The sequence below is a fragment of the Diorhabda carinulata genome, chromosome 9, assembly GCF_026250575.1.
Source record: "Diorhabda carinulata isolate Delta chromosome 9, icDioCari1.1, whole genome shotgun sequence".
NCBI classification, from domain to species: domain Eukaryota; kingdom Metazoa; phylum Arthropoda; class Insecta; order Coleoptera; family Chrysomelidae; genus Diorhabda; species Diorhabda carinulata.
In genome coordinates, this window is record NC_079468.1 from 16,575,026 (window position 1) to 16,590,808 (window position 15,783).

At 31.7% G+C, this 15,783-nt stretch overlaps 1 protein-coding gene across 3 annotated transcripts in view; it reads right to left on the reverse strand.

Annotated features, from left to right (window-relative positions):
• The window catches only part of LOC130897966 (cyclic nucleotide-gated cation channel subunit A), a 224,062-nt gene that overhangs the window by 65,763 nt on the left and 142,516 nt on the right, over window positions 1-15,783 (reverse strand). For 2 of the 3 annotated variants that reach the window (XM_057806963.1, XM_057806962.1), the window contains 2 exons: window positions 10,097-10,342; window positions 6,100-6,268 (listed from right to left, as the gene is read on the reverse strand). In XM_057806963.1, the coding sequence (XP_057662946.1) occupies window positions 6,100-6,268; window positions 10,097-10,342 (415 nt within the window). Of the gene's footprint in view, window positions 1-6,099; window positions 6,269-10,096; window positions 10,343-15,138; window positions 15,374-15,783 lie in introns of those variants that run through there. The other variant, XM_057806964.1, reaches the window with a different exon arrangement.

Genomic DNA, 15,783 nt, shown 5'->3' on the forward strand with positions numbered 1-15,783 from the left:
TCCAGGTGTCAATGGCTTCTAGCAAGGCTATTACAGAAGGTAAAATACTAGGATTTGACTTTGTTTTTTAATATTCTTGCCAGTTTCAGAGGATGTATATCTTTCCTCTTATATTCTCCACAGAATTCGTAATGCGGATCAGTCTACGAAAGTCTTTCTATTTTTTTACATAGCTGCTGAATTTCCACCACTCAGTATTATTTTTGAAAATTTCGATTTGTCTTCAGCCATATCACTGGATACTTATCTCTCTATTTTTTTTTTCACCACAGCTTAAGTTATTATGCGAGTAACAGATTTCTACTTCAGTGTCAGCGATTGAGTGGCTCTAAACTTGGCTAAATTATAGGCATTTTCAGTCTTTTCAAGTTTATGACACTCGAATGTCTTTGAACACTTGCTTCTCTTCTTGATCAGATAATTGTACGCATATAAACTTTTAAGAGAAGGAAAGACATCAACATTCGACATACGGTTAAACAAAAAGTGAATTAGGGAAAGCATACAAGGGAAATAAATATAATGAAGTCGAGACAAGGTCAAAATATGGAGAGAGTTGCAGAATAGTTCTAATTCTTGTGATTATAATTATTTAATATTATGGAAATGTATAGGTTATAATGTACAGTGAGAATCAGGTGTAGTTTCATTATTTAAAAATTTGTATAAGATCAAAGAATAAAAAAAATAAGAGAATACTCATTGTATTATATAATAATCACTCCACTGAGTGAAAGTTGTATATAGCTGCCGAATACCATGTTGAACATAATAATACGTTAACGTCATATTTGAATTAAATTACTGGAATCTACCATAGTTTTTCCAGCTACTCTATCGATAGCAGTTGATTTCGATTGATAACATACCCTGTCAAAAATATTGAACTTGAAAATATAATCGTCTAAAATCCGTTAAATTGACAGACTTTTTGATTAGGTTTAATTAAAAATATATTCATGTAGTCAAAACAATACTGTTTACTCATTATTTCCAAATGTTAAAAATATTGTAAATTCCATTCACCTAATTACAGAATATTGATAGTGACCCTCGTAAACAACGTTATTCTCGGTGTACAGTAACTAAACTAACGATTGAGAGATTTGTAAGAATGAATAAAATTAATTGAATCTCAACCACAGCAAACTACACCTCCTCATTGGTTTCCTTAGGAGTTACAGCAGCCTCAGAAGTAACTGGTGAGATAATGTTTAGCAGAAACTGACGAATGCGAATGAAGTACCTGTTTACCGCTAAAAAGGCTTTAGATAATAAATTTGTAAAGGTGAGGAAAATATATGTGCCCCAAAGCAGAATTATCCAGAAGGTTGTTTAAAGTGCAAAGGAAAGTACACATTTTTAACAATTCCATAGTTGTGTTACACTGGTCGACAAAAAAATTTTGTAGTAGCAGAAGAATGAATAGCATATTGGGATAAAATTAATCTATACAAATATGAAAATATGGAAAAAATAATTGTAACACGTAATAAACATTCCTCACATCTATTAAAAACAAAAACAAAAAAATCACTTTAAATATCAATTAGTTCTACATTTTCCTTTTATGAGGGGTTGCACGTTCTCTTTTTAAAATCCAACAGTAATCACCCATCAGGGCGGAATCCCATCGTCCTTGATACCGAATTTCCATTGTTCTTAATATCTTGGTGGAACCTTGCACTCTGCTCATCACTGAGAGCTTCCAAATTTTTGGGAAAAAATGTCAGATGGGAATGGAGGAAATAAATTTTCAATGACATTCCAGCATCAAGGGATTTGTAGAAGTTCATCAACTAACCGTTGGTAGTTTGGATCCATATTGTTGCCCTTATACCCTTACTACACTAACAACTGCCTTCCATGCTCTAATTCCTTTTCTTCCAATTCATCCTCTGCACCAATGACACACTACAACTAACACAGCACGCGTGGGTGGCCCACTGCTTGTCTTGGTCCCCAATTAATGTACCGAAATATTTTAAATAGGCTTTTTCACATTTTCGGAAAATGACCTGGCTTGCGATTTCACAGAACAGAATACTAATTTTTAATGTTATTTTTATGTTTATTCTTCTGAATACTACAGTTCAGGTATTTTTTCGGACATAAAATTCACCGATATTAACCGCCTCTTTATAAGATTACCTACTTAATGTGAACAGACATAATTAAGCTATTGAAAAGTGGTACGTGTTACGGCTTAATAAACATTTTTTCTATTATTGGACGGGTATTTCCATTATGAAAATAAAGGTCTCGCCTGTGTTACGAAAATCTTGTCGGCCAGTGTTATTGTACAAATGTTTCTATATAAAAAAATATTTTCCCATTTAAGAGCAATAGTAAAAAAAAAGTTTGTGTAGTTGATATTATTCCTGAAGAATATTTGAATACTGTTGTTATTGAATCTTAAACCATAATTGCATAATCCACAAATTTTACGAACATCATATTCAGGATGTATACGGATACTAAGAAGGCATGATATCTAGAATATTAAGCCCGATGCGAGAGATAGAAATTAGAGATGTATATTGGATTAATTACACTAATCTGAGAGTTAATCATAGCTTATTAATGAGGCGTACCAAAGGAAACAGATTATAATTTCGAAGAGTTTTGTTTAACTAAATAATTGTTTGGATATACGAGTCCTACCCCATTTAATACACTTTAAATATGGTTCTATGATACTATTTTTCTACGTCCGTTAAAATATTCACGTTTTTTTTTTTTCATTCATTTGCATTCATAAAGAATGTAATTTCTGAATCGGTCAAAAAGCGTGAAACAAAGTACTGTAGCGGTTCATTTTTTCACTTTTTTGCGTATAAAAAAGTGCAGTAACGTGTCATTTTTTAACGCAATTATGAAATTGTTTTATCAAAATAATGGGCTGTGAACGCTTTCTTTCTGATGCCAATTCAAGTACCAATAGTAATGTAACTTCTCCCTCGCTTCAAATTAATAATGGTCACAGTTGTACTTTTAATATTACTATCACAAAATAAAAATTGATAAGAGTATTGTCGAATTTTTTTAAGTCTACGGACGTAGAAATGATTTTGCATGAAACTCGTGAGTAAACTAACTTTTTTTCACTCGTAGGAATTGCCGTCCTATTCGTGAAAAAAAGTATTACCATACACGTTATGGTTCACCAGAGAGGTCTAACTCTGATTGTTGGAATACACCTGTGCAGTTTTTTGTACCTGCACCTGTTTAAGTTTGGTTGACCTGCATAGGAGACCATGGACAGGCAACATCTTCGGTATACCGTAGCGTGTATAGCTATACTTAATGTTCAAGGAGAATAAAAAAACTGGAAATAATCTTACTCACATTGAAGCATTGAACATTATTAAATTGTTTTCTATTTAAAACCGAATTAAAATTGAGAACAAAAAACTTTTCGTAAATCTAATCTGTAGTTTTTAACAACTGATTGTTATTATTTGCTTAAGGAAAAAAAATTTTAAATTGTATTGGAAAAGAATATAGGATCGATTGGAGAATATAGGCATCTAAACTGCATCATTCGTAGTTTGAAGAAGAGAAGTATTGGGATTGCGGTTTTCCGAAACTCCTCTCTCAATACTTTTCGCTATAAGTGTTCAGAAATGCCGCTTTCACGCGGTTAATTCATTTTATTGATGAATAAGCGTGGATGGAAACAGTTGTTCTAGTCGAAAAAAGTAATTAAATCCTTTCAGCCCTGGATACTAGAAACCAAATTGAGGCTCCAGGACCTGGATAATTTTTTTTGGAAAATCATAAATTTTATGATTTCATTCTATCACAGGGTTAAAATCCAGATGTTTTTACCATTAAAAACAACAGGACTAGGTTCACGGGCTGAACCGCGTTGGAATTTTGAAAATTCTCGACGTTTCGGCTTCATTATGAAGAGAAGGGTGGGGTTAGGTCAAGACCGATAGTGAGTGTGTTAGTTTCAACAGTGTTCTTGATGGTAAGCATATCATTTTCATTTTCTATTTCAATCATTTTATATTTTTTGTTTCCGCTTTTCATTTCATCGTTAAAATTCCAAGAAGTAGGCAGATTGAGGCGTTGGAATCAACCAAAAAAAGGGGTGATTCATTGTGTGGAGTAGGCAGATTGAGACCACTGAATCAGATCCCTTCTTACCAATGAACGAATAACCACCCTATTCCCACCCTTCTCTTGATAATGGCTTCAAAGTGAGAGCCCAAACATCGAGAATTTTCAAAATTCCAACGCGGTTCAACCCGTGAACCTAGTCCGGATGTTCATAATCCTGACCGCGGAAACCCTCATCTGTGGTATGGTACAAATTTACAAATTTGAAGAAAATGCATGATGTCAAGCACGTGCCGAAAATACTCTACAATTTTCGAGCCCCAAAAATTTATTACTTGGCATTTTTTTGACTTACAACGTGTGACTCATGATGTTTATGTATTTTTTAACTCTTGATCACGTGGTTACTTTTTCAAAAAAACGACTTTTTCCGAAATAATCAGTGTTATCTTTTTATTTTATTTCATTTTCATTTTTTTTTCTTATATACATTTCCCGAAGCGTAATAATATGGCTCTCGGCCTCAGAGGGCTAGGGATAATTGAATGTTATTATTAACCTCTCCCCGTTTAAATGAACGGAATTTCGGCAACTATTTTCCGGATTTCACTTTTTTTAACTTTTCACAATTCACAATTTTTTGATGTCATCCGAAAAAATCTTTTTCATCAAAAACATGCAAGAGAAAACAAGTAGACTACATAACTCATCACCAGCTGGACTAAACATAAACAGCAAAAAAACTAACGATATTATGACACAAAAAAAGAGAAGCCTATGAATTATCTGCGAAATTTTTTGGGCCGACAGCATAAGTAATGAATATTTATGAAACAATTGGAAAAGAGAAAAAAGACATAGCGATTACGAAGAGAAAATGGAGATGGATAGGTGATGTTTCAAGGATACCAACAACAAACATAATCAGAAAAGTATTTGATTATAATAAAACAAGGAAAAGTAAGTTAAAAAAGAAAACCTATAAGAATATGGGGACTATTGACAAATAACTTCAACCCATAAGCTTAATATGGAGAGCCTTTTAAACCAAAATTGACCAAAAGCAATAAAAAGATGCATGAGATTAACGACCTCATTGTTATTCCACATCAGCAGCTGTTTGCTCCACTGGGAGCTAAATTATGATAATAATGATATTATAAATCGCATCTATAACATTAAAAATTACAATATGGGGTTAAATGCTAACTGCAACGGAAGTTATAAACCAGCGTCTAGTCTAGTCATTCCACTGGAAAGCTAACATACTAGCCTACGGATCCAGTCAAAATCTTCTACCTACTAGACTTAGACATTTTAATTTCCGACTAAACCTCTAACAATCATATTTTAATTGAGCCTTTGACCAAACGTCAGTTATAGTAAATGACGGTCCCGGACATTCACCAACTCTACAAATGAAAGAACTTTTGGGGTAATATTTATATAAGTTTTCCTCTGTTTCTTTGATTATTTTTCCATCTAAAAATTATGTTTAATCAACACTCGAAATTATTTTTTCACATAAATAGATTTTTTGGCAGATGACAAAAGAAAAATTACGGAAACTGCTAATATAACCCACGTACCGAAAGTGTTAGCAAGAAGAAGAAAAGTCACAAGAAGAGTGACTTTTAAGTCGAATATATAGTGAGATGACAGTTGAGGTGATTAGATAAGATGGTAAATTGGATTGAGTTCACTTTATCAGTGTCTATTTGGATTTTCCATTTCTAGAGAAAGATTTTGAAAGAGAAAATTATATTTGATATTTTTGAATCCTATCATGTTTGCATTCACATTTCTCTTTCCACTTGAAAACTGTTATATTCGAGATAATATTCCAAAATACGATCTATTCCATTAAATATGTACCTTTATTATTTTGTGGTGTTGTAAAACTATTATACCGCAATAATATTATTTCGTCAAGTTATTTATTAGTAAACTGTGTTCAACTTGATCAACAATTAATCTCTCTATCAATTTTACTCTCTAATTGAATTGCTTTTCTAATTAACATACACTCACCTTCATGTGCGTGTACAAAGGCGTCAATAATATAAATAACATCACAGAGATAATCTAATGTCCACCATAGAGGTCTGATTTGTAGTTTGTTATTCAATTCCCAGAAAACTGCTCTGCCCAAAACAAATATTACGTTGTAAAGAACTGCCAATGATACCACCATGAGCCACTGAAACAAAAAATTTCCTATTACCGATTCATTATAACATATTCACAGTATAAGATAAAAAATCATTATAAATAAAATTCTTTAACTCATAATCATAATAGATCATAATCTAGGATAGATTTGTGATGAATCCAACTTATCAATTTAACTTTTTTTTAGTACATTAATATACTTAGCTTCAATTGGGTAGTTAGTTGTTCCTTTTGTAAGAATCGTCATATTAAAAATGCAACTCATCGAAAGATACTGCTCCTTATATAAAATTTACAAAGAGTAAAAGTCTTTGCCTTGTTTTGGTTCCGACAAACATGATGTATATGTATCCGCAACATTTGAAGTTTGATGATTTTTTTACACTACTGGATTCTTAGCGAATGATTTTCTATTAATATGAATAGTTTCACTAATAGTGCTTAATCGAATTGATCTAATACTAAGTTCCACTAAGCAGGCTTTACGGATGATGTTTGGCTCCTAAGATTGGTCTGCCAACTTACAAAATATGTTAAAATAGCCTGCTATGAAGGTCGCTACTGAAGTTTTGAGATGGTGTAGAAAAACGTTGACCTCGCAAATTTATTTTATATTTGCGGGAATAAGAAGAAATCATTGGGTACCAAACAAGGAGTATACGGCGGATTACCCATCATATCGATGTTTTGACTATTCAAAAACGCTTTTGTTCGAACTGATATGTGAGAGCTCGCATTGTCGTGGTGGATCATGATAGTTTAAATTTACTTGTTGACAAAATTTACTGCATTCATTAGTATTTGTTGATGTTTGTTAAGTATTATTGAGAGTTCTTGGAATCTTTTCTACCGACTTGAGTATTTTATTTGCCGTTTTCATTTTGTATGTCATAGAATCATCCACGTAAGCTTCTGCTACCGACGTGCACTTCCAACTTCCTTGTCGCTTACGATCAACTGCATCTCCAACTCTTTTAACCAGCCAGATGGCAGAGGATCTACGAAAGCTATATCCGGTGTATAGATTTGCATTCGGTAGCTTGAGGTAGTCGATATTGTAAATTTATTGATCAATTTTCTGAATCATGCACTTGTCGTCATAATAATGTAAGGAAGTTAAATTGTTATCACATTAGAACGATGGTCAGTACATTTCTTGAATATTTTGAGAAATTTCCATTAATTTTATTAGTTTATATTTTAGTTTTGGGCATGGCAATTGGTAGGGCTGATTCAAGGTCTTGTATGTCTTTTTATTTCGTTACTGCGACATGCAACCTTAAAACAATTCTTCAGTGTAGCGCAAAATTCAAGAATTTTTACGTAATTTCTACTCTTTACCGTTGTTGCAAGGTATAAATCATCTCGAGCTTTTGGTTGATAACCATTCGTTGGAGAAAAGTACGCAGTTTTAATATTCTCCTACATTATCTATTTAATTTTTTAATTGTAGCTTGTTGCTTATCATTGAGTATATTGTCCTCAAGGACGAAGATTTATAGTTTTCGGAAAGTTTTGGAAAATAGGCCAAGAGGATGTTTCCAGAAAAAGAAAATACTTTATATGTCTGATTGCACTGTTTCCTTGAATATTTTTCATTTGAATGATAATATAATAATTTTAATAAGAAGCTGAACAAGCTTGTTTTTTTAATTTAATTGCAAATTTACAATCTCCTCAAAAAAAGCAGAGTAATTAGTAATTGATATGGTTTCTTGCTAAATGAATTGAGGCAGGCACCATCCATTGATGGGTCTCCGTAGATCACTCTATGAGGTCTTCTGGCCAGCGCAATCTTCTCTGCTCCGTTGGATTAGTGTAAAGCTTGGATATTAGTGGATTTTGATGGTTTTCGTTACGGTTTTTATTTCTTATCGCTGATGTCTGAATAATTTCATTGATGGTTGAAATACGAAGGCCTGTCTGTGTATAATGTGTGGTTAGGTTATAAACTATGGAGCATTAGCTATTATGCTAGTATTTTAGATTAAAAAGTTTGCAGTATCTTGATGTTCGATGGTTTACTGCAACCACATAGCTCCATGTCATAAGTCCATATTGGTTTTAGGAGGATTTTGTACTTAAGTATCTTATTTTCCTTTGTTAACTGCGATCGTCTGCCTAATAGCCACTTCATATTTTGGAGTTTTAGCTTTGTGTTTCTTTAGCTTCTATGTGTTTCTTCCAAGTTAACTTTTGGTCCAAGTATAGTCCGAGGTATTTGACTTCTGTTTTCATTGGAATCGCTTGTAGCTTGTAATGCGAGAAATTAGGAATAATTTTGGCGTTCTAAATTGTGACTTGTTTAGCGGTTGCTATACGATGCGACGACGAGTTTCTATTTGTAAGATTATTTGATTCCGAAAATACGGTGTATATGATTGACCGACAGGCAGTGGATTACAAAGTGGAAATTACATAGTTTGAATATCGACAGATGATGCGTCAGTTATGGTAAAAGTCGGACATTTGATTAAAGTCGAAAATCATGACACCTACCTAGTTGTTAGAGATGTCCTTTACAAAAGCAACTCCAGTTTAGTGAATGTTGATGCTGAAATTGAACCTAACCAATCTAGCGATTGTGATAATGATGTAGATGATGAAAATGACATAGAAACTGACAATGATGAAGATAAAAAGATTACAGATGCTTGTGTTTTCCTACAGTTTGGATCTGTTGACACTAAAATAAATTTATCCCTGCTGGTAACAATAATTGGGAGTGTCATAAAAATTTTCAAAGGATCTCCAACAAAAAATGATCAATATTTACAAAAATATGTAAAACTACATTTTTGAAAAAAATTGCATTTGCAATTGGATGTTATAACACGAAGGAATAGTTTACTTATTATGTTGGAAAAGTTTTACTAATCACGGTATTGTACCCAAAAAGCATTAATTGATTTAGAAACAAACCCAGTCTTCTCCGAAGAGGAGTTTCTATTAATTTTTGAAATTATTAATGAATTTTTACCAATTAAATTAGCAGTCAAAGCACCAAGCAGAAGAGATTCTAATCATCTTGTTGTAGACGCGACGTTTAAATTTATGATTGACACGCTTGCTGCACAAAAAAGTAAAATAAGTATTGGATTGATAAATTCTCTATTTCAAGTTTTGCAATATTAGTCAATGCATCACAAAACGAAATCTAAACGAATACAGATTTATGTACTAAGCTTAAAAAAGGTTCTATCAAAAAAATATAAAACGCCTACGAGTTAAAAGTGTTGAAACAGACAGTTAAGATTTTGATCTTGAAGTTAAATATACACCAGTTACATCTCTTCCCGCTATTAATACTGCAACAGTTTCATTAAAAAACAAATTAGAGAATGTAATTAACAAACAAAACGAAAAATTAGAAATAGAACATAAACTTGAAAAAGAATTACAATTTTTGAAAAGCATGGACTTAGGGGGGTGCATCTAAAGCTTGTTTATGAATACTTGTTAACAATACCACCAGCAAGTAAGGAGTCAGAACGAGCATTTTCGGCTGCTCAACATATAACTACAAAAATTAGGTTAGACGACGGTACTTTGGATCATATATGCAATTTGCATCAAAAATAATAATTACTTGTACGAATTAATGCAATATATATTGAAAAAGCTTTTGTTAAATTATTCTTAAAAATAAATGTTTTATTGTTTAGTTATGTTTGACATATATTTGTACTATTTTCCGGTTCTAAAAGCAAAAATACCGTAATACTGTATCGAAAATTTTCAACGCAGTGCATTTCCTAATTATTACACAGTCGTGGAGAAAAAAAAAAAGATTGGGATCTTGTTCACATTTATTAGAATATGAACTATTATTATTCACTGTATACAATGAACTTACCACATAATGTGACAGGTTCGTGGGATCAACAACAATACGGTGTCCATAACAAGTGGGTCCGTTTCCATTGTCCTTATCGCCGGCGGTATTTTCTTCGAGATGACTTTTATCCACGAACCAATCCGGTGCGGCGCTCGATCCTTTTCTAGAAAATCTTCGAAATCTAACGGCTGCCTGGAGTGTCGATGCTATTTGGCTTAGCCGATTTCGAACAGTTGAAAGTAAACGATTCTGTTGGGAATTTTCCTGAAAGGCAAACAAAATGCTTATAGATTTTATCACAACATATGAAATGAGATAAGTATCTTTGTACTTATACAATTATTGAAATTGCGTTAGACATGGACTGATCTTTTCGTATAAGAGAAAATAGTTCACGACGAAATATCCGTTAAACATTAACATTCTCGTTTTATGATTCATTTTGGTAATTTTATAATTTCGCTCTAGAAAATCGAAAAATCATCCGATTTCGATTAATTTTTTTTAAATCTTCGTTTTTACGGAGAAAAAATATACGAAATATCTCACTTGAAGATTTTATATATGACTTTAAATGTGGTCATAAATGCACTTATTGAGATATAATCGTTCATAACTTTTGTGCCAAGTATCAAATGAAGTTTATATATTTTTTTGTCAATCTACAAAAAATCGAATATTTTGAAAAATAATAATCACATAATAATGTTTATTTATTAATTATATAGTCAAATTATACTTATTTCTTTAGTCTACATAAAAAAATGATTATTTACAAAAAAATTATGTACAACTAATGATTCTTGAATTACCTCAAAATTTGATATTTTGTTTTAAGAGAAATTGTTATTATTTTTAATTGTGAAAACATGAAAAATCATTTTTGTATAATTTTGTTTTTTAATTTGTTTGTTTTTTTTTGTGTAGATTATGAAAAAAATATATATCAAATCCATTTGATTCTTTGGAAAAAGTTATCAACAATTATACGTGATTGAGTGCATTTTAATGAACATTTAAAGCCCTGAAACCAATATAACTCTCAATTTTTTTTATTCCCATAAATTTTCTCGCAGATCCGCGGTAAAAATGAAAATTTTGGAAAAAATTCATTGAAATCGGATGATTTTTCGATTTTCTAGAGCCAAAAAACAAGGGGACTGCGAAAGTATAAAATTACCTCCATTTTATAGAGTATGGAACAGTCAAGTGGAGTAAATTCGTTAATAAATAAATGAGAACATGTTGGGAAATTGATATATAATACAGGGTGTGTTATGTGACAGTGGCCGATACCAACTTTCTTATTTATTCATATATAACGATAAACATCAAACGAATTCCGTGCTATATCAATTCTACAATATTACAACTGGACGGGACCGGCTTCACTGGCCATATCGCGGACTTGTTCGAAACAATAAATTGAGGTGAATGAGGGGTGTTTGGTAACTTTTCTCTATAGCAACTTTAAGGAAAAATTATTCACAACATTAAAATGTTTCTAACCTCTTCAGCAACCCTATTTCAATCATAGGCGGCAACACATGTTACATGTATTAAGTTGAGAGATTTCCATATGCTGCCATGTAAAGTGCTGCATCTAACAAAAAGAGAAGAAAATTATCTTAAGGAATAGGCGTAGGAAGAAAAAATGTTGAAAGAGTCTCTTGTACAAATCTGGTCACTGTCAGGGTATTAGTGTTTTCTAGCTCTTTAGAAGCAATGAGGTAAGATTTTGGCAGGATGTCTTCGTTAAGAACAGAACTAGCTTTTACCCGCGGCTTCGCTCGCATCGAATCCATTAAATAAGTATCAGAAATCATTATAATAGAAAAGAACGAACTCTGTAGTTATATTAGAACCTTAGATATAGATCTTTGAATGTAGAAAAATTGCCAAAAACCTACAAAAATCCATAACTCCACATTGAATGTCCGCGCCTAGCTTCTCTCCAACTCAACCGATTTAAGTGTTCAAAAACTCAAAAGAAAGAAGGTGTTTCAGCGAGTGTTCTTAAACCGAAACGAAGTCTCTATCTTGAATAGAACCTGAGATATTGAGGATAGAACGTGTGTATGTGAAAAACTCTCATAAGTAATGTACAGGGGGAAATCGTATTTGAGTATAACTTGAGAATGGTGAAAATTAGATGGCTGATCTGTGCATCAATACCTGAAATTGAAAAAAAATATTAAGCAAATCGGTTGGGTAGAACGCCGGAATGGACTGGGAATGGAAATCACCAATTTTTTTAATATATAAGATTAGTGGTTTCATCATTACGTATGTAAATGAGTCATTCCTAATATTTGTTTTAATTTTCTCAATTACCACCGAATATAAGGAACTAATGTCGTTTTCTCGTAGTGTTGATTCTCCTGGTACGTTTAATTTGCAATACATTTGGAGACAAGATGTGAAGCTTTGATTCCAAAGCTTTGACAATGGAATATTTGATGTCACTATTGCGTGATGGTTAAATATGTCTTGTTCATTTAGCTTTTTGGATAATGGTTGGAAACATTGTCCACATTGCGTTAAGGTGGGTTGTGACACAATTCTACTCTTTCTATCTTTACAATTTCACCAAAAACTCTATAGAGCACACGCCACTGTCTGTGGCATTAGAAGTTTTGCCCAATTAAAAGATGATTCTTATTTTGCAAACTCGTTACGCCGCTCGTACAAATACCCTGTTGCTAACTTCACAATTTACCGTTTTGATTGATTAAACATCAAAAATTCTGCATTTTGACTCATGTTAATAAAGTCTATATGGGCTACTGCCGTACGAATATCCCAGAAAAAAATATTGAAACTTTTAAATTAAATATAGTCTAGTGAAGAGTTAACATAAAAACTTTGTTTAACATACTAATATCTATTCATAATTTTAAAGGAATTAGCAATGTTACGAACAATCGATTTTATATGTTATTAACGTGATAATATTTTAAAATATGCAACTAGAAGCAATCACAAACAAGTACCATACATTTTTATTGATAATTATACCTAAATATGCTGAACAATAACACAATGATAATTGATAGTAAGTAATAAAGTAACGAAAATCAATCTTCGTGTGCTTATGAATATAAATTATATTTTTAATTGATAACATTGCCTAGCGAATATATTTAGCACGATGTATTCAATATCTAGCATTGCTCCTGAATGTCACGTTTGATACAATCACAATATAAATGAGACATAGATTTTAGTTTAGAAGCTTTTTGATTGAATTAACCTTGAATGATGATGATTATTTGTTGTAATATGAAAGTTTTTCAAAAATAGGGGAGTGAAAATCTAGATTAGGGCGAATAGTTTGTTAGGAGGGACAAGCAGAAACCCAGATAATAAAAAATGAAATTAGTACAAAAGAATTGCAAGAATCATTACAGAATCTCAAATAAGAAAAGGTACTAGTAATATAACTTATACCAATAGATACGATAAAAGCGGTAGAAGTGAAAATAAGAAAAGTACTAAAAATTATAATAAACAAAATATTTGACACGGGAGAAGCTCCAGAATATTGGTAAGTGGGATTAATCACATCAATATACAAGGAAGGTGACACAAAAAATCAGCAACTATAATAGGGGATTACTAAAGTAAACAGGATATAAACTATATAGAGGTGGCGAACGGAAAAGAAAGCTTCATAATGAGGATTGAACGATGCAAATTTCATAACTTGACAAGTACCTGAAAAAGCAATAAGAGAAAACGGCGAGTCAATAGAAATAACATAGAAAATCCTAGAATACAGAGGAATATAAGAAAAGATAATAGACGAAGTAAGAGCCATATAATAAATTTGAATATTGGAAAATGGAAGACATAAAAATAACAAAAAACTAAATGCAGATGATATAGTAATAATACTATACAGGTAATGAATATGATAATAAACGAACACAAGACAGACGATGATAATAAGCGGAAAGAAGAAGATAGGATAAAATAAAAAAAATTATAAATAAAGCAGATCAAAATATTTTAATACCTTAGCATGAACATAAGAGCGAAGATTGGAGAGCATTATGTTATTAACTTATACATTTTATTCATATTTGTAATCAAATTTTCAGACTCAAATTATGTGTGTTTTTTGCTCTTAATATTCTATTTTGATTGGAAAGCCTTCATCCACAATAATTAATTAGAATGAACATTATGATTTCCATATCAAAATTATTATTTTTTTGAGGCAAGATATTGAGCCTCTTTCACCCTTGAAACTGAATATAATATATGTTTAGGATAAATTTTACTTGGATATTTTTTTTCTCTCGTTTTCATGTCTAACTGTCAAAAATTCTATTAATTCAAATATTATCGCATGACCATTAAAAGTTGTTTCTAATAAACATTAATCTCAACATTTTTAGAATTTCCTCCATTTTTTGCTATTTTTAGACCTTTATGTATGTTTTTCTTGATAAATCGACCTCATTTTTGGTTTGTTAGGATCGAAAATTAATTTCAAAACACAGGTGAAAAGTAACTTTCTATTAAAACAAACCTAAAATCATGATAATTCATCACAAAAAACATTTTTTTAAATAGAAAATGCAATTAGGAGGTACGTAACGGTAACTTATTACCTGATATTGTAGCTTGCACAGGGGATTTATTTCTTGAACAGTCATTTCGTTTGTACCATGACTATAATTTGCTTAATAATACAGAATCACCAATAAATTTACTAAGAATGTTGAATGCGAACTGTCATATTGAAATCAAAGAATGTTCAAAAAATTCATTTTGATATGGTATTTGAAAAATAAGCTTCAATTGAATTTTAATTTTAACGAGAATATAAAAAATACGTTGCAAGTAGATAACTTTTTGATCAAGTACTCATAAATAGATAGATATATTTGTTTGACGTATGTTAAAGTTGAAAATTGTATTTAGTATCCAACGAAATAAATGATTTCAACGGGCAAAAAATTGTGTGCTTACAACTTGGAAACCGATTGCCCGATTCTGGAACACTCCGTATATTATAATTATAATACACATACACCTATTTACCTACCTACCCCATATGATCCATCTGTCGGTGTTATATTCAACCTCACAGTTACCATCTCAGATATCGGTATGTAGTGTCATAATCCTAAATGTCAATTTAATCGAACAAATGGAAGGCACGTGTGGATTAATCACTGACAGTCGAACAACAAATCTTTTGCCATGATGGCTACCGATCAACTGAATGCGTGAAATCGAACATGATACTGCGAATAGAGCTACGTCGATAATGGCAATAATTATGAAGGATATAAGTGTCAATCGATCCTTTTATAGATTGTTCATTCATTTATAAAAGTATATACGGGATGATCATACTAATTTCGCATGCCAGTCGGCTGTAAAGTTGACTTTTTCATATTGATTGTTCCTTCAATAACTATCCACACTGGTAGTAAATCCCATGCTCTCAAAGCAAAAATTTGTATTTTCGCGGAGATTGATAACAAGTATTCCTTATTGATTATTATTATTATTATTATTAAGGAAATCTACCACGTAACTCTTCTACCTTTATAAAGAAGGGTACGTCTAATAAAACTAATGATTGTGCTTCAAAATCTTTTATTCGTAAGGGATATGTGCGATCATTAAATTCTTATGACGTGTGATTTATGAGTTTTCATGAGCGGCTCGAATTGTACAGTTTCTAG